At 41.4% G+C, this 22,475-nt stretch overlaps 1 protein-coding gene across 1 annotated transcript; it reads left to right on the forward strand.

Annotated features, from left to right (window-relative positions):
• The first annotated feature begins 3,015 nt into the window (after positions 1-3,015).
• On the forward strand, positions 3,016-22,245 carry LOC309668782 (carbonic anhydrase 2). The gene is made up of 7 exons (XM_082479276.1): positions 3,016-3,176; positions 3,775-3,972; positions 15,385-15,503; positions 16,927-17,019; positions 17,790-17,852; positions 18,887-19,042; positions 21,381-22,245. Exons 1-7 carry the CDS (start codon positions 3,143-3,145, stop codon positions 21,498-21,500), a joined length of 783 nt encoding a protein of 260 aa, XP_082335402.1. The 5' UTR covers positions 3,016-3,142; the 3' UTR covers positions 21,501-22,245.
• Positions 22,246-22,475: the final 230 nt, after the last annotated feature.

A 22,475-nucleotide genomic window follows, 5' to 3' on the forward strand; every position in this document is an offset into this window, starting at 1 on the left:
CAGGAATGAGTACCATGAACGGTGTGGAGGTACCTGAGTGAGTGAACGGTTTCCACTTATTAAAATTATTGATGCTGCTTCTATTTGTATTTACTAATATGATTGAAAAGTACCATCAAATCTAGAAACACCTATTTGTTTACCATATTCAGGTGTGATCTAATGCTGTCCTGGTTTGAGGCTAAGAAATAGAGATGAAGAAAGGTATCTGGTTTTATTAGTTTCTAAAGACCCTCATGGTATGTGGTACCAGTAATGACAGAAACGAGAGACAAGATTTACTGGCATCTTTTCTGCTCAAAATGTTAATGTCAGATTCGTGAGTAATCAAATGGCTACATTAATTATCTAATCTGTTCCCTGTATTTGTATTGCTTGAAATGTATTTATAATGCTTCTGTCGCCATAGGATTTGTGAACATTTGCTTTAGGAACTGCTCCTACACATTCTGTACGTGCAAGGAGGCCTCACTGGTATGCGTCATTCCACCGGTTTCAGCAGAACTGTGGCAGAGAGGAGCAGGTTTATGGAGCATAGTGTGGATTTACGCGAGATGCTTGAGCTAGTGCAGGTATCATGCTGATGTGTACTATGTCCTTTTGCTGTTGCTAACATGCCTTGCTTTTTGTCACTGCTAAGCAGCATCACCAGTGTGCAGTATTATCCAGACTGGACTGTTTCCAGTATCCAGCTTCTTCTCAAGGCTAGCTTATGGCTTTCTTTGGGCATTGCGTTCTGCCGTAAAACCACAGTCACAGATTAGAGGAGTCTGATGCAGGCAGGAGACAGAAAAGGAGGAGGCTGGAACTGACAAGCTCAAGTCAACGCCAGGCTCTCAATAGCAGCTTCTTTGCACAGCCTCAAGCCTGCAAATACTAACTGCTGAATGATCAAAGAAAATGGGTATTTGATTTTAAGAACAGTGGACCTTCTATTTGTGGATGTATGTCTGTGTGTGCTTAGCATGTACCACATACCTACCAACAGAAATAATGTGATAAAATGAAGATTCATGTAATTAAAATCCCAGTCCCCCGGTGCTGCTGACTGACTTCATTTTCCTGGTAAGAACCCGAAGTAGATCTTTGAGGAAGCCTACCGTGCCAAACATTGTGTTGTGCTTAATCCCGTACTTGTCCTTTATGTGGTACTTACCCTTTGACGTCAGTGGAAACTTGACGTATGAGAGCGCAGAAGAATCAGGCTGAATTGATTTCTTTATACTAAGATTAAACGGAAGGAAGACTCCTAAAATGTACAGAAATCTTATTCCTTCCTATAACATAAAGGGATGTTTTCTGCTTTATTCTTCAAGGATTCTTACCTATATGGATTGTATATGTTTGTGTTTATGAGAGACTGTCAATACACTTGGATAGCACAATTGCCAGATGTAAAAGTGATTGCCAGAAAGTATTTATAATGAGCAAACAAGGAATTCCTAATAAATTTCTAATGTACATTTCCATTTGCTGTGCTACATCACATACACCACAGCCACTTCTAAAGAACTTCTATGTATGCAGTTTTGCCATCACATTTCCATTTTCTGGTCGCTAAATCATCTTGAGTAAAGGCATGCAAATGTAAGAGGGCACACACTGTGTTAATCAGTAATAAGCTTTAAATATTTTCTGCTTATACTGAAAGAGGTCTGAGAAATGCCTTTAATTTTTATAAGCAATTTCCCAGCTGGTTTCTTTTGCTATTAGCAACAGTAACCACATTGTATGAATAGACTTCCCCCCCCACCACCACTCTTAACAAATAAAAACAAATGACACACATTTTACAATGGTGAATGTAAATGATGGAGTCATTCTGATGTTGTTATTCTAAACAATGACCTCACTGACAACAGAATTTGGACCTCTGAGGTTGAATCACAACAGAATAAAATTAAAAATTTATTTGAATAAACCCTCTGAATAAGAAAATGGGATAAACTAATATTACACTTACAATGTCATTCCCATACTAAAAATTGCTTTGGAGCAAGAGGACACAGAAAAGCGTTCAGAAAGGACTGTCTGCAAAGCCACTGGGGTACGAGCTGCTTGGTGGGGTCAGACGGCCCCGCTGCAGCGCAGGGATGAGGGGACGCAGCACACGACTGAATTCAGCCGTTTGTAAAATGGGTTGTTAAGGTCTGATCCCTCCTGTCCTGCGATAAAACACCAGAGCGTTGAGCAATATAAAAACATCTAAAATATGTATTGCTCAATTTTATTCTCGCAAGTCCATCCTCGGGAGCAGTAGTTAAGCCGCTCTCACGGTAAGTATGGATTTCCTAAATGCCAAGAATCCAACGTAAGCAGAGCTCTACCTGCTGACTGCTCCGAAAGTGATCAGAAAAAAAAAAAAACACAACAAAAAAAACAAACCAAAAAAACACCACTATGAAGTAATAAGCAATAACGTCCTCATTCTTCTGAAGCGCGACCACCGCTCCCCTCGGCTAATTGCGTTGCTCTCCTCCTCCAAATCCCCGTTAATCCCTTCCAAAACCCGGCACCTATGACAAAAACTGGCTGCTCCCCCCCCCCGCACCCCCCCGCCCCCCCCCCCCCAGCCCCGCAACAGCCGCCCTGGTTGCCGAGCCTTTCCCCCCCACCCCCGGCAGGGAGCAGCAGGAGATCGCAGTCCCCGTCCCCGTCCCCGTCCCCGTCCCCGTCCCCGCACACGCACGTACGCGCACACACGCGCCCGTCCGCCCGCCCGCCACCGGCTCCCGCCGCCTCCCCAAGGTCACGGCGCTCCGCGACGCTCCGCGCAGCGAACGCAGGTGCGCAATGCGGGGGTGGGGTGCGGGGGTGTGGAGGGAGAGAGGGAGGGCCACCGCCGCCGCGGTCGCCGTCGCCCCCGCCCTGCCTGCGGCCGCGCCGCTCCGCACCGCCCGGCTCCCGGGGGCGCTGCCGGCCGGGCCCGCCGCAGCTCCGCGGCCGCGGCCGATCGCGGATTATAAGGGACGGCTCTCTCCGCCCCCAGCGGAGTCTCCCTCCGCCCCTGCCCGCGCTCCCCACCCCTTCCTCCGGCCGCGGAGAAGGGCATGGAGTTGGCGGGAGCCTATAAAAGCCCCTGAGAGCGCGCCGGGGCCACGGCGCTGCGACAGCCTCCGCGGAGAGAGCCGGGCCGCGCACCATGTCCCACCACTGGGGGTACGGCAGCCACGACGGTGAGTGCCCGGCGGGGTGCAGGACAGGACAGGACAGGACACCTGCCGGCAGGTCCCTGGGAGCAGCACCCGGGACGTGACCGCTGCGCGTCGCACCGAGCCCTTGCCCGGAGCGGGAATGAGCTCGGTGGCGCTTTTTTCTTTTCTTTTTTTCTTTCTCTCTTTTTTTTTTTTTTTGTTTTGTTTTTTAACCTTGAGATGCTACCTGTGCCTGAGCGGCGCGCCGCGCGGTTTGCCCGGAGCATCCTCTGGTTTCCTACTGTACTGTCATTCCTTTACTTCAGTAACGGGGCAAGGAAGAGGGGAGGACGGGGCGCTGCTCCAGCAGGACGGGGTGGTCTCTAGAAGGACCCACCGGTAAAAACCCAGCTTCAGCTTCTGGGATTGCCGGCTCACTGCCTTGATCCCTATGTGGGATTTTCCCCTCGTCTGTGTTACCAGCACCGGCAGCCTGCTCAGGTGGTGCATTATGATGTACGTTATGATGTACATTATGACACTAGCGTTCAAGCATCCCGCTTTCTAGAGTGAGAGTTATCATTTGTATTCCCTGAGCTTCACGTCCTTTCCCACTGAGCTGCTTTACGCTGTCTTGCAGGACCCGCTCACTGGCACGAACACTTCCCCATCGCCAATGGAGAGCGCCAGTCCCCAATTGACATTTGCAGCAAGTCGGCCAAGTACGACTCCTCTCTGAAGCCACTCAGCTTCAGCTATGATGCCGGCACGGCCAGAAACATAGTCAACAACGGGCACTCCTTCAATGTGGAGTTCGATGATTCTTCTGACAAGTCAGGTGAGACCTCATCTTTGTGTGCACAGGTAGAGGTGGGAAAAACTGCTGTTAAAATGTCTGCTGAGGCCATAGGTGGGGTTTTTTTAAAGGCAAAAAAATTTCTGAAGTGTTCTGCCTTCAGTAAGGTCAGGATTCAGCCCTTAAGGATTCAGTATCCCACATGACTCCTTAAGTCTAGAAGAAAGCTGAGCTGCCGTTAGAAGAAAACTAAGCCTATCTGGGCGGTTTGGAGCTGCCCTGCTCTAAACTCCAGAGAAGTTAATTGCTTTATGTTTGTTTAAATCAGAATGATTTGGATAAGGGCTCAGCTGTGGAATGAAAAGGAAAAAAAAAAAAAGAGATAGTAGTTATTTGACAAAAACAGTTTTGGGCATAGTTCATCATAAGCTACCGACCAAATGGTTAAAGGAAGAGGCAAAATACATCACAGGAAGAAATTGACCTTAGAATAACAAGGGATTACAGTTAACAACTTGAAGTGGAAATAGTTTGGAAATAGTTTCTTTGGTTATCAAAATATTATTTCATATTTCTGAAGCCAATATGCTCCCAGGTTTGTACAGAAACAGAGGAATGATTAGAAAATACCTCTTTGTTCTTTTGTAACTTAAACAAGTATTATCCCTGACATTTCTTGACGCTGGGCTTTCTAGATAAAGATAATATATCTGACACGTTCCGACAAAGTTTGCTAGCAGGCAGTCGTTCCACAGCGTCTTGCTGTTCATCATACTGTATGGTGAAATTAAGCCCTGAATCCTGCGAACCTTTTAGTAATCCTCACTGAAAGGAATTGGCCGCATTGATGGACAGTTGCAACAAGGGGTTTGTAGGTTGTCTTTAATTGTAGTTTCTCAGCTGGCTGAATTCACTGAAATCATCACCCTGCTACAATGAATGTGCCTCTATTTTTAATTTAGACAGCAAAACCAATCCTGTCCTGTAAGTCCCTGCCCTCTCTAGACACTGCCTGATTTAACTTGCTTGAGCAAATGCCCTATTTTCCCTAAGCATTTCGATGGCAATGTCATTTAGGGAATGGTGCTGAAAAACAAATGATCTGTGCCCACTAAAATGGGGGGAGGGTTACAGGTAGTATAACATAACTATAACAGACATTCAGCATTGCACTGAGAATTTGACTTGGTATTTTAATTATAGACTCTATACTGAAAAATATTAAGCGGTCAGCTCTAAGTGTTCACAGTTGTATAAATACACATATGTCCATGTATAATTTACACAGAGCATCCACATTATATTTGTATGGTTTAGAAAAAGAAAAGGAAAAATGTATTCTGACTTCTCAGTGTTTATTTTTCTGAAGCACCGAGGAGCTGAATGCATGTTCATTTAACAGTGTTGTGGGGAATAAGGTAAATGATTCAGAGTAGAAAAGAAGGGATTATCTTTTCAGCAGATACATGGGAGTCTGCTCTCACAGAGCTCTACGGAAACCGGTTCAGGACCTCACGGAACTGTTATGTGTTCATTTTATGCGTGCATAAGTTTGGAAAGACTGTGAAAATTAGGTTGTATTTAGTAACTTGGGAGGAAAAAATGGCAGGAATAATCCAAAGAAATATCTGTAGGAAGAATGAATTTTATGAGAAAAGTCGGCGCAGAACAAGAACATCTGTGACAGGGATCCTCTGACAGATATGCAGTGACACAGCTTTCAGAGTGGGAGGATATGCAAGTAGAAACATTCGCAGTAGCTCTATTAGTGAATCAGAAACTGATTATGCTTTAGAAAAGAAAAAACATTAGACAGATTTCTATGAGGCCAGGTAAGAGTGGATCCTTCGGTATCACGCTTCCTATTGAAAATTACAGCGCATAGACTCTACCTGGCAGCGTGCTTAATGGCTTCATTTGTATGCAGTTAACTAGGTAACCTACTTTCCTTAAACAAAATAGAGCTGTCTGACTTGACTGTGCTTGATTCACTCCTATTGCTGAATTTGAGACTATAATGTGTGTACCAAATTCTTGGTTAGACATCACGCAACAGTCCCAAGGAGAAACTATGTGAAATTATGTGATGTGCTGGTATGTTTTACAGAAGGCAATGGAACAAAATCCTCTAAACGCATCCCACAGGCTACAGTGCATGCTCCTATGAGCTGTCCTATATGCAATAATGAATTATCTGTGGTAGTAGGCACAAAATGAAGTAATGAGATCATTGTGTGCAATTACTCATGTCTTGAAGATTATTCACAAACAAAGAAGTAGGTCCATTCATTAAGAATCTTCAGGCTCATAAGTAATGACGCTGAAGTAAATTGAACAGCAGTTCTAGGTATTAATGTCTGATAACTCCTGCTCTTCGGGGCTTGCAAAATAAGTTCTTGCACCAAAAATACGGGTAGTAATACTATCCTAAAAATGGGTAAGAAAGCCAAAATATATGCTTGGATAAAACTCTTTGAAAGTAGTTGTTACTTATTTCTTTGATTCAGAAAATATGTAATGTGAATGCTGTTGGTCACAATTAACAACAAGTAGATCTCAGAATAATCAAAATTTTGATGTAAAATATTTTTCCCCCAAATCAAAGGCTCTTCCTCCCATATGTATATTTGTTACATTATGTGTGTGCATACCAGACTATGTAGTATAAAGCTTCTGCCCATATCAGTGAAAAAGTAAAAATCTAAAAGAAAAAAATAGAATTCCTTAAAATGATATCCCATCTATATTCTTTAGTATAGTAAGAATGTAAAATTAAAGTTTAACTTTTTAAAGCAAAATAACCTATGTGCAATTTATGTGACTAATGCGTCTTCACAGAAGGAAACACTTTCTTCTCTGCTCTTAGAAAGGTCCCTTTACTAATAGGTGGAGCTTTATAGACATAACTCCTGATTCGGGTTGTAATTATGCCTATGACCTATACAATTTTCTCTTACAATGATCTTTTGACAGAGAAGGGATGTTAAGGTCTTTGTGATAACTTTAGAACCTGACTTGGTTTTACTTCCTTGTTAATTTTAATAGATATGCTTAGATGTTACTAAGCATGCTTAGAAAAAACCTCTTCCTAAGCAGCTACCCCCAAATTTTCTATTTCAATTCTTGCAGTGCAGCCTTTGAATTTTTTGGGCTACGTGACAGCTGTTACATTCCAGAATATACTTCTAAAGGCGCTCAGTCAGTTCCCAAAGTGAATCCCCTTCATATTTAACAGTTGATAGTTGGTAGAAATGGTGTACAGAGAGAAAATTCACAAGCCAGCATTGCCATGTTTAGGAACACTTTTTTTATTTGCTGAAATTCCTGGATTATCTCTTAGATAAAACGATGCCTTCTGTCTTGTTCCCTTAAAGTCTTCTGGAATGTTTTCTTGGACTTGTATGTAGAAAGTGAACAGTGAACTTCCAATTGTTCCTTAGGTTCTCTTCTCCTTCAGTTCTTGCAGTTGCTTTCTTAGTTCTTATGTCCACTAACTTAATAGTGGTAAAAGTTCAAATATTTGTAGGTGTTCATCTTTAAAATTTCTATAACTTTAATAAAAGCAGAAATTCTTTATGATAAGTGTCACTAGGAATAAAACTACAAATGCAGGTTCATCCATTCTTGTATCCTGGGACCCAGCTTTCCACGTACGAGTGAAACAAATGGTGCTGATAACTGTTAAATTATAATAATGCACCTTACTTTAGGAACTTTATAGCAAAGGAGTGTCTCATTAAGGGTACTTATTTTATCGTATTAAACACTTTATATTCTAGCCTGCTGTAAGGATGAGTGTGTATTTTCACCCCCTTTAAAAGACAGAAGTAAACAGCAGCTTCTCAGAGCTGTAAAACCACAGGAAGTAACTTTGCTCAAGAAAGCCTGAAGAGCCCAAGAGAAAATTTTGCAACATACTTATAATGTTTCTTTATGTTAGTTTAACGGAAAACTTTTCAGAATTCACCTAAAACCTGAAATTCAAATGGGAAGTTCTCACAGCAGTAGACACTGTATCAGTATTTTCTGATCATGTGTATGATGACCTTATAAAAGGAAGAACTGGCTGCTCATGGCTTGGATGGGTGTACTCTTCACTGCTTAAAAAAACTGGCTAAATGGCCAGGCCCAAAGAGTTGTGGTGAATGGAGTTAAATCCAGTTGGTGGCCAGTAACAGGGGGTGTCCCCCAGGGCTCGGTATTGGGGCCTGTTCTGTTTGATATCTTTATCAACGATCTGGATGAGGGGATTGAGTGCACCCTCAGTAAGTTTGCAGATGACAACAAGTTTCATTGGAGTGTTTATCTGCTTGAGGGTAGGAAGGCTCTACAGAGGGATGTGGACAGGCTGGATCGATGGGCTGAGGCCAACAGTATGAGGTTCAACAAGGCCAAGTTCTGGGTCCTGCACTTGGGTCACAACAACTCCATGCAGCACTACAGCCTTGGGGAAGAGTGACTGGAAAGCTGCTTGGCAGAAAAGGACCTGGGGGTGTTGGTGGACAGCCAGCTGAATATGAGCCAGCAGTGTGCCCAGGTGGCCAAGAAGGCCAACAGCATCCAGGCTTGTATCTGGAATAGTGTGGTGAGCCGGACTAGGGAAGTGATCATCCCCCTGTACTCGGCACTGGTGAGGCCTCACCTCAAATACTGTGTTCAGTTTTGGGCCCCTCGCAAGAAGAAAGACATTGAGGTGCTGGAGCGTGTCCAGAGAAGGGTAACGAAGATGGTGAAGGATCTAGGGCACAAGTCTCATGAGGAGTAGCTGAGGGAACTGGGATTGTTTAGCCTGGAGAAGAGGAGGATGAGGGGGGGACCTTATCACTTTCTACAACTAACTGAAAGGAGGTTGTAGTGAAGTGGGGGACAGTCTCTGAAGTAATAAGTGATAGGACAAGAGGAAATGGCCTCAAGTTGTACCAGGGGAGGTTTAGATTGGCTCTTAGAAAAAATTTCTTCATCAAAAGGGTTGTCAAGCATTGGAACAGGCTGCCCAGGGAAGTGGTTGAATCACCATCCCTGGAGGTATTTAAAAGACGGGTAGATGTAGTGCCGAGGAACGTGGTTTAGCAGTGGACTTGGCAGTGCTAGGTTTACAGTTGGACTTGATGATCTTAAAGGTCTTTTCCAACCTAAATGATTCTATGATTCTAAGCCAATCAGCAATTAATTTATTCCATAACAAAAATATTAAAATATCATACTTTAGCTGTAGAGCCCGACAGAACTGAATTGTAACTGTGGTCTAAGGCTCTAGAGACAACTTCTGCTGGTGGACGGGTCTCTTAATTATTTCCTTTTCTTTCATTGCTGCTGAGCTAGAGATAATTGAAATCCAAGAGAGTCCCAAGCAAATCTGACACTTTTGACACTGTTGTAGTAGGAATTTAAAATTATGAGGAGACCTAGGGAAATGAAAATACTCTATTTGACCTTGGAACTAGCACCCCTTGGGAGACTTTCAGTAGTTGTAATCAAATATGTTGCCAAACTCTTCCTATAATTGTAAATATTAATGAGGAAGCTTCAACTGTCTTGAATTATGACTCACTGTAAACAAACCAATTTATTTTGTTATATTTGTTATTCAACAGCCAGTGCATTGGCACTGCTTGGTTGGCAGTGAGTTACTCTGAAAGTTGTGCCACTGTTGCTCTTTTCCTACACTTCTGCCTCAGCAGGTAAGATGAGGAAGAAAGACACAGGCCTCCTGTCCTTCAGGCACAACTTTTAATCCAAGTCACTGCCACTGGGCTATTTTTAGGCTTCCCAGCTCTGAAGATGTAACATTAGCTATGCCAGAGTAATACTGCATGTTATCATTCTACAGCCGTGGATTGAAGGTCCACGATACAGCATAGCCTGAGCAACGTGCTGACCATTCTGAATTATAAATCAGGGAACAGATTGCTTATAGATTATAGTATTCAGGACACCTGCCCACGTGTCACAAGTACTTTTGTGCGCTGCTTGCCTAGCAAGTCAGAGGTCCCAGAGGGTGTGTGATCGTTAAGTCATTTCTCTAGTGAACTGGGTTCACCAGGAGCTGCAAAGCCTATGAAAGCAGGTGACTTGAGAATAATTCCAGTGCTTCCAGGAACTGGGAAGGAAGATTAGAGGGTTTGAGATGAGTCCTGCATGTTTCAGGCCTTCATTTCTTTACAAAGCCCAAAAGTGCCCTTCTTTACTTATTTGAACTCTTTTTTAACATGCAACTTCTGAGCGGAAATTTGGCATGGATTGTGTGTTTAAGAATCATGGCAACTTCCTTCCCTTCTTCTAAATCCCTCCTCTAGAGGTGCTTTTAGTGCCAAACCAGGAGAAACTAGTCAGCTGTTATCAACTAGGGCCACTTGGAAAAGTTTATTTTTAAGATGTAATGAAGCCATGTGCCAGATGTCACCATGACTACTCTTCCCAGCCCCAGCTGATATATTTGTTCATTTACTTATAGGCATGAGGGACTGCTGCATACTTAGAGGCAATGCTCACACCTTAAGTTTGCTCATCCTTCATTAGATCTCAGCGTAGTATGAGCACCATGTCCAATACACAATTTTCAGTACTGTAAGCAGTCACTGAGACTAGTATTATAGCTATTACCATCAGAAATTAAACCAATCGTTACTTTTAAGAAAATGTTAATACTTCCAGCGCAGGTCTTAGAAAATCATAGTTAGCTCATGTGATGTGAAACACGCGGATTGACGACTGATCAGGGTCTCAGTACAGCACCTTACAACTTTCAGAATCTCCATTTAAGATACTACATGTGAAATAAACTCCACTGGTCCCAGGGAGTGGGAGGAAAGTTAAGAACCTGAAGGACTTTGTATCCTTGAGCAGGTCAGAGTCTCTCTGGCTGCTGCCCAGTCTGGATGAAATAGTTCAGCTGAGGTGAATCAGAATCACTGACCCGCGGCCGATACACACGTCTGAAGACCTGCTGCATTTTGGCAGATGTTTCATTCTGGTCTATCTCTGTGGAACACCCTTGTTGCCTTATCAGGCTAACCCTCTAGCAAGGTCAGAGTGGGGTGGTTTTTTTTTCTTATGAGATACCCATTACGTAGTTTTTCTCTTGGTGAAACCCATTACAGATGTTTTCTGCAAGTATGATCCCTACAGTCAGATGCTTGCGTGCTGTCTTGCTCTCTTGCTTGTCATGATACAGTGTCCTAGGAGGAATGTATGAAAGAGATAACATGAAGAAGGAAACATCTCACAAAATGTGATGCTCTGTATACCACGTTTCACAGAAGCGACAGCTTACCCTAACTGAACTCTTCAGTCTGTCTGACGGGGAAGCCCATCCTTGCATAAGAACGCAAGGCTAATCCCTGAGCATCCTCATAAGAGCCTTTTTTGTTCCATTAATAGTGCATGGTGCTCAAGATTTTTTCAAGGCCTGTCTTCTGTCATACAGATGTCTGTATACACAAAAGCTTACAAAACGTTAACATTAATGTATATACTATGCATATATTTACATACACACATATCTACAAGGTCATATACACCTGCACAGCTACTGTAGGCTGATACAAAATCGTGGCTTTCTTTATGCCAAAGCAATGTGTCTGCAAGAGGGCTGTCCTCAAAAGTAAGTGCTTGAAATGACCTGCTGCTAGGTTTTTGTTTGGTGGAATCTCAATTAGAACTAAATTTCCTAGGTTTTGAGCTCTGGCCACCCATTGTGCTGTAGTGGACCCATTATTTTAGGTACTGAAAGGAGCTTTGCTGTCAGTGGTTTCCATTTGAAGAACAATTTCTCATTCTGCTTTTTCTGAGTAACAAACTCTAGAGTAGTATTTTTCTTACCACATTAATTTGTATGACAGGAAGGACTTCATTCTAACTCGTGAAACAATCTTGTAGTTCAGCCATTTTGATAATTTCTTTGATAGGTTTATTGCCTTGATGAGATTTATTAGGCTCCCGCTCTGTATAGAGAGAACACCCCATAGGTGATAACTAAATGTTGTGGTCAAACCAGGACACTAACAGTAACTCCACAGTATTCCTGCAAAAATTCAGATGTGGATGCTGCCAATACCTGAAAAAAAAAAAAAAAAAAAGGCATGAAGTGGTCCACAGTATTTTTATATTTTTTACAGAGCTGTTCCATTCTACATAGGAAAGGTAACTACCCAGTGACTTGACTTTACATAACAGTGAAGTTATGTGGCCTCAGTAAACAGATGTTCCAGATGAAGCAAAATGGCTTTTGATTTCTGTGTGTTTCTAAATATCCTAAGAAAGTGTAATGGAGACAAATTGAGTTCACCTTCTTTATCCAAGACTTCTTTATCCACAGACTTACATGGAACAGTTCATGTCCAATATAATTACAGGATGTTATAGGTGTAACTTCTCCAGTAAAGGGTGGAAGGTTGAAAACAGTTGCCACTTCTTAATCTAAGCAAAGTAGCTCCAAATTTGTATCACTGTACCATTTCAAATAACTGCCAAATGGGAGGGGTGGGGGAAGTTGCATTTTCAAGCTGTCGCCTCTTGAGCTGTTACACATCTGTGGAGACCAGGTTACTGACACAGACTGTGTTGGGTACGATGAACCTGTAAGAAAAGAATGTGTTCTCCAGGTCGGCTGGTGCTGTCTTCACCTTGCCTCTGAAGCTGTGCTATATAACAAAAGGGAGCAGAGCTACATATGTGTTTCCAGGATGATGTACACTAATGCTAATTTCAAAAGGAAGGGAGCTAATGATGAGATGCTTGTATATAGATCAGAATTTCCCCGTCCCTCAAAAAAAGGGGATGGAAAGGTTGGACTTCTGTCGTCAATGTAGCCTGAACTGATGCTTGTGGCACACGGGACTGGGAAGTTCCTGGTGTGAATGTTGTTCTGATTCTTGATGAACTTTTATTTTGCAAAAGCTGGTAGCACTTGTTCATGGTTTAAAAAGCTTGCACTGGAAAAAAATGAAGCTCTAACATTTCTACTTTGCCTTTTAAGTTTTAATTTTAAATTTTATTTCTTCAGAAAGGCTGAGAAGTATTAAAAAAAAAAAAAAACCAACAAAACTGCTTAATGTAGGCTAGAACAAGAAGGGCTGTTCTGTAATTAAGCCTGCTGAATTTGTATTCATTTACACTAATCTAATTATTACTTTCTTTGAATGCTCTGCTGTGAGTCAAAATAAGCTAGTGCTGGATTTGAGAACCACAGAATGAGAAAAGTAAGCAAAAACCGCAAAAAGATTTTTCCGCATCTTTTGAGTTTTATGAGACTATAGCAAACTGTAGAGAAATAACACTGCAAATGGATTTAAGAAGATTGCATGGTTCTGCTTTTCAGCATGCTTTCCATTGATTGATAATGGCAGATTAACCTGTGCTGCGCTAGTGCTTTCTGAGGTTGAGGGATGGTGGAACCTCAGTCCATTTGTACCTGCAACGAGCAGCAAATCCATTAGCCAGAGGAACTGAAACTGAAACATTGCAGCTCCATGGCATCATTTTTTAAACAAAACATGATATTGTGTGAATTAAATGATTTTGCATCTGTAAAGACATAGCAACCAATTACTTCATTTTCAGAAGGAACTAATGCACATTCACAGTCACCGTTCTGAAAAAAAGTATTCTGATTTGTAGTCCTGTGCTTGACACAGTTATGCTTCTTGGAAACGAGCACATGCAGAAACATAAAAGTAGAATAAGATATGTTCCTATTTAATTACTTTAAGTAGCCATTCTTTGTATCACATAGCTTGGCAATAGGTAGGGCAAGTCTTGGTCTGTTGGGTGTTCATTCAGTGTTGGCTACAATATTACAAAGACTGCAGTGGAACATTTATTTATATTTTTCAAATAGAAATACGTTGGGAGACTTCTAAATATGTTTACCAAAGAACGAGCCTCAGGCAAATGCTAAATTTGTCCACTGAACCCAAATTTTGCATGTGTAAGTTACACTAGTGGAAACTAATGTGGTTTTTATATATATATTTAATTTTCATCTATTCCAGTTTTTTAGTCAAATCCTCACCACTTTGAGTTCCCCGTTGCCAAGTATTCATGGCGGTTGTTGTCCATGCTTGCGTATAATCAGAATTATTCAAACCTGAACAGACAGTGACTTTTTCTTATCTGCATTTGATGTATATTTTCCACACATGCACGTATTGTGATAGTGTCTAGCCTAACCGAAAGGAAAGCATCTTCACTCCACAGAACCATTTTGTTTGTGGCACATACACAGAGCACACTTACATGTAATATCTGATGTCAATACTCTTCTGTCACTTTATTTTTTATATACATATTTATGTATATATAGACAAATTGATCTCCAAGATACATAACACTTCAAATTACATTTAAAAATATTTTTTATTCTTAAATATTTACAACTTAAACATTTAATTGTGAATTTGAGAAGCTTAGCAAAAAAAAAAAAAAGAGACCAAACCACAAACCATTGTGAAACTGCGCTCTAATGACTTAGATAAATAGCTCTATTTAAGAGAACTATTTGTTATTGTTCTGTGCTTTATGCTGCATTGGAGGAGATACTGTACCTTGATCCTTTTGCAGTAATAAGGCTTGATCCTGCGTATCGTAATGGTGATTGGTCACAGTTTAAATACGAGGTTAAAACCAACAGGCAGAATAAGGGAGCTCAGGGGAACTTGCTCCTGTGTAATTGAAAGTGTGGCTGGGCACTCCACTTACAGCGGTCCCATAGCAGGAGTAAGGTCAGATAGTGGAGAGCATAAGTATATGCCTCGTTTCCAAGCCAGATTTAAAAAAAAAAAAAAAAAAAAAAAAATCTGCCTTGGCAGGCATTGCCATTCTCTCTGCCATTTTTTAAAATTCATTCTTGAGGAGTAAAGGATGGGAGGGACAGGAGACTTGAATAACACCTCTGCAAGGCCTTGCACTGTGCCCAGTGCTCTGCCTTGCTGCAACCCATGGCTGACAGGTGCTTAGGTTTAATTTGGAACAAAAAGCATTTTCTTCCGTCTAATCCACCATGGGATTTGCAGGATTAAGGCCTAAATGGATAAAGTGTCTAAAATGAAGGGACAGAGTACGTTAGTAAGTGAAAGATAATTTGGTCTTCAAGTGTACTTTCATAGAATAACTCCATAGGCCCCTTTTACAAAGGCTATTCTTGGCCTTTTTTTATTTATTTGGTGACAGAAAAGTTACATCATTAGCTGTCTCCTTGTCACCCGTAATATTAGCATGCCTGTTAAATTGCTGATGAGACACTCACTGTAAAGTGACTTATAGTTTTATATGTTTATTATTGATTTTGGCATATTGCAGGAATGTACCATTGAGGATGATCTGGAGGAGCATGGCAGCATGCAGAGCAATGAACTCTTAATTCACTTGGAAGACTTGAGATGGATGTTCCAGCTTGAAGTGAGACTCGATAGCAAGGGTTATGGGAGGTGCTAATGGAGGCTCTTTGCTTTGCAGTGCTGCAAGGAGGAGCGCTGGATGGAGTCTACAGGCTGGCACAGTTTCACATTCACTGGGGATCCTGCGAGGGCCAAGGGTCTGAGCACACTGTGGATGGTGTGAAGTATGATGCAGAGGTAGGATATGCTTTACCTTCTCCAGTCTTTTGTGTATCGTGATTTTTATTTTATTTTTTATTTTTCCACCATGGTAGCAGCTTCCGTACAAATCTTCATAGGGCAAGAGATTGTGGGGGTTACCAATGTACCATTGGTACAATGTCACCCCAGGACCTACTTCCTACAGTAGCAGAGATTAGAATTGGAGGACTCTTGTAATATTTTTTTTTCATCTACTTCACATCAGAGAGACTACAGAAGCAGAGAAACCCACTTTAGTTATCCCTGTTTTTTTTTTCCCGGCTTTCTCGATGACTCATGAAAATTATGAAGAAATAGAATCGCAGCACCTCTGCACATGCACATCCCCTTTTCCTGGCTTCAATTTTTGACATCAGAGACATTTACATAAACAACAGAATAATTTTGGGGCAGACTGTTTCTTTCATCTTGTGGTAGCAAAGAAACAAAGGGAGTTGTGAAGAGGGCAGGTAGCAAAGTAAGACCTTGCAGGCACTATTTGTAATATCTTTAAGACTCCAGATGTCCCTTGGACCACATAAGACTGTATTACAGTTTCATTACAGAAATGGAGTGACTTTAGTGCCTTGCATCCTACCTTTCCTTGTTCCCTGTTTAGGAATCTACCTGTGGATGCTGTGACACTCTTTTTTTAACCCTTTCATAAATGCACATTGGCAGAACAAAACTGTGATTTGCATTGGTGGGTAAAAGAAATGGCTCCACAAATTCATGGCTCTGCTGCTTTTTCATGAGATAAAGTAGCCTTTGTCTTATCTGAGAAACTTGCCATTGCCTTACGTCTGTTCCCAGTACCATAATTACTTGCCCAGCCTGACTGTCAGATATGGGGAAACAGCCAGATGAGCAGCCAGTTATTAGAAATAACTCAGAAATCAAAAATAAAGAAACATCCCGGCTAGCATCACCTGGAGATTAATTTCATATTCTTTTAAGAGGCTTTCCAGAAAAGGGCAGGGCAGGTTTTTTTTAAAAACTATCTAGATTGCAGGTCAGATCTGTAGATAATACCTCTTCTCCCTCACACTGGACAGTCATGTCTTTCAGTGTATATCAAAATCCTTCAGTTTGCATGCATGAAAAAACCATGATGAAGATAACAGAGCTTTCACCAGACTAAAAGGAGAACGATACAGCCACAGCTTGCATTTAAAACTCATTTGGGAATAAGAGCGGGAAGCAAAATAAAATGCATGACTGAAATCTCTTTGCATAAATGAAACTTTAAAGTAGATGAATGATTCAACAAATCCTTAACTGTACACAAAAGTTCTTAAATCTCAGCAGTGAAACACCATCTGCTCTTAATTTTTAATAAATTAGTTCCCTGCATCCTCGTTTGTAAAATATTGTGGATGGAATATCATCTTCACAGTGCTTCTTGTTTTCTTGCTCCTAGCTCCATATTGTTCACTGGAACGTAAAATATGGTAAATTCGCTGAAGCTGTGAAGCATCCTGATGGTTTGGCTGTGGTAGGCATCTTCATGAAGGTTAGTTAAACTTTTTCTTTTGTGTTGTTTGGATGAGTCCAGTATGTTCCTCGTGTTGCAGGGGGACCCTGAGAGCCTAAATTATAGAATAAGCCAGCATTAGTCTATACAGCCTAAACCCATAGCAAACTAGGTGGTGTTTCAGATTCTTGTGTTTCTCTACATATAAAAAATGTACACCAGCAATGGAGTACGACTGCCATCCATCACTGTGGTGGCCCTATAGCGGCATACTTGCCTTCATCATGACAGTGACAATGCCATAACTCTTCTCGGTGAAAGGTGACAAAACTATGTGTGTAAGAATATGCAGGAGGAGTGGCCTAAATAACACCTATTTTCCTTTTACTGTCATTGTGAAATGTCCAGAGCATTTCGTCTTTGTTGAATTGTCTTCCCAGCTAGTTGGAGAAGGTGATTGTTCCCCAGCAGTGTTCACTCTCTCCTGGCCTTGCTGGGTTTTATTAGGAGGGTGACTTCCATGAAAAAAAAGAACAGCCCAAGGCCAAAAAGAAATCCACACACTGTAAATGAAAATAACTTTATTCTGCCCAGTGTCCTTGGCTGACCTATTTGTGCTGACTGTCAACTGGCATGATTTTACAGAGGCTTTTTACAGTTCCGATCGCATTTGCTTTAATACTCCTGTTATATAACGAAGTGGTGCTGGCAAAATGTACTATAAAATGTTTCCTTGAGAACGGTAACAGAAAACTAAAGGTATCATGAGGGTGCATGGTTATTTTCTTTTCGTATGGTTTGTATTACAGGTAGGAAATGCCAAGCCTGAAATACAGAAAGTTGTGGATGCTCTGAACTCTATTCAAACCAAGGTAATGTTTGCTCTCTGTGGTGATTGACGCCAATCACAACTGCACCGTTATCTTCTCCAGAAAGTGGATTATTTAATTCTTCCAATCTGCTATATGTACAAAAGTAAAACAAGTCTCCCTGCCGTTGGCGCTAATGCTCCTGTAGTCTTAAATGCAAAAGAGATTCAAATGAAGTTGTGGTACAGGGCAGGGAATACCAGGAATGGTGATCATTTTGTATCTCTGTGACTATGCTTCTGTCTTTTAACTGCATTTAAAGCTATGGGGTAGAATTCATCTTCCTAATCTAAACTACTCTTCTAGGTGCCCTTTTTAGTCTAGGTGACAGATGCAAAAGGCACTTCCCCTCATCTCCACATATGGGATTTATTTCCTTCCCCCAAGAGGGCATGCTTCTCTTGGCTATTTCTAGAGGGAGTCCAAATAAGAAGTTTGATCGGGATATACAACCCTTAGGAAAAAAGCCTTTCTGTAATTTAAATATTGTGTGAAGTGTGTATGTGATCTTAATGAGCTGAGTAATGAAAAATGAAAAGTACTTCCTGAGTAGTGATGTACCTTCGTAGTGGGTAAAGGCCTGTGCTGATGAGAAATACGGGCAGGAAAAGTAAAGAATGAGACTATGCCATCGTCTTGCCATCAGGCTCCCTTTGAGGTAAATGGATGTTGCCATTTACTGCAATGGGCTCTCCAACAGATCTGCCAGGTTCTCTGTTTCCAGTATAATTGGTGTACGTGGGATCTGAAAATTCATTGTCCCTTCAGGCAGGGTCAAATCATATCTCTAGAAGCAAGGAACATAAATTCAACATTTGAAATGAGAAAAATGTCTTGAAAGTCTTAGAATGTAAGAAACACGTTGCTGAAAGTCTTTAACCCAAAGGTGCTGTAGGAGGCACACAACAGTACATGCCAAACTCCATTTCTGCCTTTCTCCAAACATGGAGTTTCTTGTAAGGGACTTTACTACTGCAAACCCAACATGCATAAGTGGTTACTCCTCTGATGTTGGCCCACCTACTGTCTTTATGTAGGGCAAGCAAGCTTCCTTCACAAACTTTGACCCCACTGGACTGCTTCCTGCATGCAGAGACTACTGGACGTACCCCGGCTCGCTGACCACTCCCCCACTGCTCGAATGTGTCGTCTGGCACGTTCTGAAGGAGCCCATCACCGTCAGCTCCGAGCAGGTAGGTCTCCAATGGATGATGCCAGTAGATGTGTACTGGAGTCGTATGGATTGCTTTGGTTCAGCACTCCTGCTGATCTATGAGATGGCAGTATATGTACCGCAGAGCTATGCGGGGTATTGGCTAGCATTATGTGTCGAAAATATATATATATCTGGAGTGGTTATCTGCCTCTGGCAGGACTCCGCTTCTATGCGTGGAAGTAGTTTGCTGCGAAATGCAAGGCATTTGGACACAGAAAATCTGGGGAGTTTTAATCGGGTTTTCCAGATACATGTTTAGAGCTACCATGTGGTAAAAATGTGGGAAATTTGCAGCATGCATGAAAGGACCATTTGCACATGCTGTGTTCTTCTAGCATGTATTGTGAGCATCAGCGGGTTTGCTGTACATGCATGCATCACCTATCTGGGTATACTTGCCCTGAAAATACGGGGTTTACCAAGCATCTGAAGAGCATGTATTCCACATCTGCAGTCTCACACTGTAGATCTGTAGTTGATTTGTTGATCTTCCAGCATTTCCAGGACACAGAGCTCATTTTACAAGTTCTATTCGGCACAGAACAGACTGGGAAATCCCACGCAGAATTGTGACAATCCTAACAAAACTGTGTTGTTTGGAAGAGGCGAAACTTGCAGATTCCAGAAGTCTGCTGCCTAAAAAAAAAAAAAAAATCCTCTATTCTGTTGAGCAGCTTGAGGAGGATAAGAGTCTTCCTAGTAGGAAGGAGGTCGTACAGATTAAATCACTCCTGGCCCTAGCTTTCTGCACCATCCATTAACAAAATTGCATAGAGGCAGGATTCCATCCTCGGGTTTACATCTGTGTGCTTGGGAGATATAAATAGAATCTAGAGCCTATAAATATAAACTAGCCCTGAAGGGCTTTAGTTTACCCTTCAAACTTTTAAATCCATTTTATGAATGGCAGACGTGCTAACAATATACACAATTCTAGGGGGTTTATTCAGCTGAAGTGAAAAAAAGGTGCAATTGAGCTGTTGTGGGAATTAATAAAAGATAGAATTAATGTCAAGGAAAAACTATTGGAAGTAAATATTACAGCAATTATTGCCATTAATAAACTGCAAGGGAGCATTAACAATGACATTGTTTACTTGTTTTAAACTCCTGGTATTGCTATTGATAATCCAAGATTTGCAAATATGGTTTTATTATAGGGCAGGAGCACATTCACCAAGATAGGGTTGTTTTCCCTACTACACCTACTTTAACCACCTACAAGTGGTAAAAGACACCACTTGTTTCTCCCACACATACCCCTCCATATTACCATCGACATTTCAAAGACGGATTTGAGATCAAAACAGAGTTTGTGGCAGCTTGCCTTTTCATTCCAAAATGGATCAAAACAAGAAGCCATAAAGCAGTGTATTGACACTGGGTTTAAGTTGAATTGGTTTTCCGAAGATAGATAGAAGCTGGCTGTTACAGCAGGGTGTAGCGAGCCTGTTATTTGCTGTAGTGACACAGCAGTTCCTGGCAGAAGTTGAGCTCTGAACTTTGTTCCAGGTCCTGAAGGTAAAGTCCTCTCCTGGGCTTGTCACTGCTGGGGACCTTCCTCCTTGAATGAGGGAAAGCCTGGCCTGCAGCCCGAGTCATATAAAAGCCCGTATTCCACCTACATATTTCTGTCAGCAGTTCCAGCTATCTGGGTGAGATCACATTTGGGGCAGGTCATTATTTTGGCATGGTCTTTTTCTTAGTTTTGGAGATGCCCACATAGACACCAAGGTGCTTTTGTTACATCAGACTGTGCAAACACTAATTTTACTTTAGGAACAAGCACTAAAACCTTACAATATGCTCCCATTGATGTGGAACATTTTTCCCTCTCATAGTATTTGAAAATCAGGATATCTTGAATGAATTTGGCTGCTTTAATTTGACCCAACGGTAAGGTCAATTTTTATTATTTTTTTTTTAACATCAACCAGGCACAAAAAAATCCGACTTTCAAAAGAGTCAAACCAGTACAACTTGCAAAGGATTCTGAAAGGGTTTCAATTCAGATCTGGATCAAGGACAAACAGCTCTTTGTGCACAGAGTTCAGAAATTGCTGGCATAGGTCTTTGTTTTCTGTGTTTTCTTAGTTCTTCTTGCTAGGGTATTTTGTGGACAAGAGAGCCTGTGTCAGGGGCAGGAAATGGTGTGGATGAAGTGCAGAGACACACGGGTGGTGACACCGTCTCCAGACCATTAATGCTGGTGAAACTTTGAGTTGGACGCCTGGCTCAGGCCCAAGGTGTATAATTCAAATAGTCCTGCTGAAACAAGAGTATGCATTTGAGGATGTGTGTGCCTTTTTCCACAGATGTGCAAACTCCGTGGCCTTTGCTTCAGTGCTGAGAATGAGCCCGTGTGTCATATGGTGGACAACTGGCGCCCATGTCAGCCTTTGAAGAGCAGAGAAGTCAGAGCTTCCTTCCAGTAACCTCAGCGCTGAGTGTGTTAGAAATTGCTGTGTTTGTGAGGAGCCCCTTTCGCTAAGCACAAATCAAACTTTTGCCGTGTGTGCCCTGGCAACATCTTGTCTCCCAGATCCATTCTTTCTTTCGCTCTGCGTCTAAAAAGCCAGCTAATGAAATGTGAAAGGCTCTTGGCCAAATAGGAAAGGGGTCTTAAGGTGTGGGGTTGGGGGGGGGCATCGAGGGTGGTGGCTGTGTGCATTTTGGTGACTATTACTGCGACTGACACTTCAATATAACAAACAGTATGTTGGTTATTTGGGAGAGGATATGGTGGTAGTGAAATAAGCCATTTTAAGAAACCTCATCCACAGGTGTGATAGTACACGTACCTAGCGATAACTTGAAGCTTTGTGAAAAGCACAGGAATACAGAATCTAGATATGATTTAGGAAAAAAAAAGTATTTTGAGAAAGTAAAGCAAAATGAATATCGAGAATTAGACTTCTTAGATTTTAAGAAACTGACATGTAAATATTTTTGAGACCATTTTACACTTTTACCCATGCTATCGACAACCTTGATTATGTCTTAATGGTAGTGTTGGATTTTTTTAATTAAAAATGTCCTAAATTAAGTATTATCTTTAAAAGTTGTTATTACCATAGAAATAATACAAGATATCTTTTCATTGAAATAATATATGCTCTAATTTAAAGAGGAAAATAATATTGTATTTTAGATAACTTCTCTAATAAATCTATACTTATATTTTTGCTTCCATGCTGTTATTTTAATTCAGGAAAGGAGTCACTAATCTGTTCGTGCTGTTGCTTATTAAACATAATTACTAAACATATAGTATATTGGGAATTGGTTTCAATGACACTGAAGATGAATACAAGCCTATATGGATACGTTAGGAAATTTACTCTAAGTAGCTCTCTGATAGCAGAAGGAAGTGTTAGTTTTGAGCAATCACTACAAATTATCATAAAAGT

This window comes from Vanellus vanellus, assembly GCF_965231255.1.
Source record: "Vanellus vanellus genome assembly, chromosome: 2".
Taxonomy (NCBI): Eukaryota; Metazoa; Chordata; class Aves; order Charadriiformes; family Charadriidae; genus Vanellus; species Vanellus vanellus.

Coding starts and splice junctions, on each gene's coding strand:
- LOC309668782 (XM_082479276.1), top strand. CDS start 3,143: ATGTCCCACCACTGGGGGTACGGCAGCCACGACG. Junction 3,973..15,384: donor TGATTCTTCTGACAAGTCAG/GTGAGACCTCAT, acceptor TTTGCTTTGCAG/TGCTGCAAGGAGGAGCGCTG. Junction 17,020..17,789: donor TGGTAGGCATCTTCATGAAG/GTTAGTTAAACT, acceptor TTTGTATTACAG/GTAGGAAATGCCAAGCCTGA.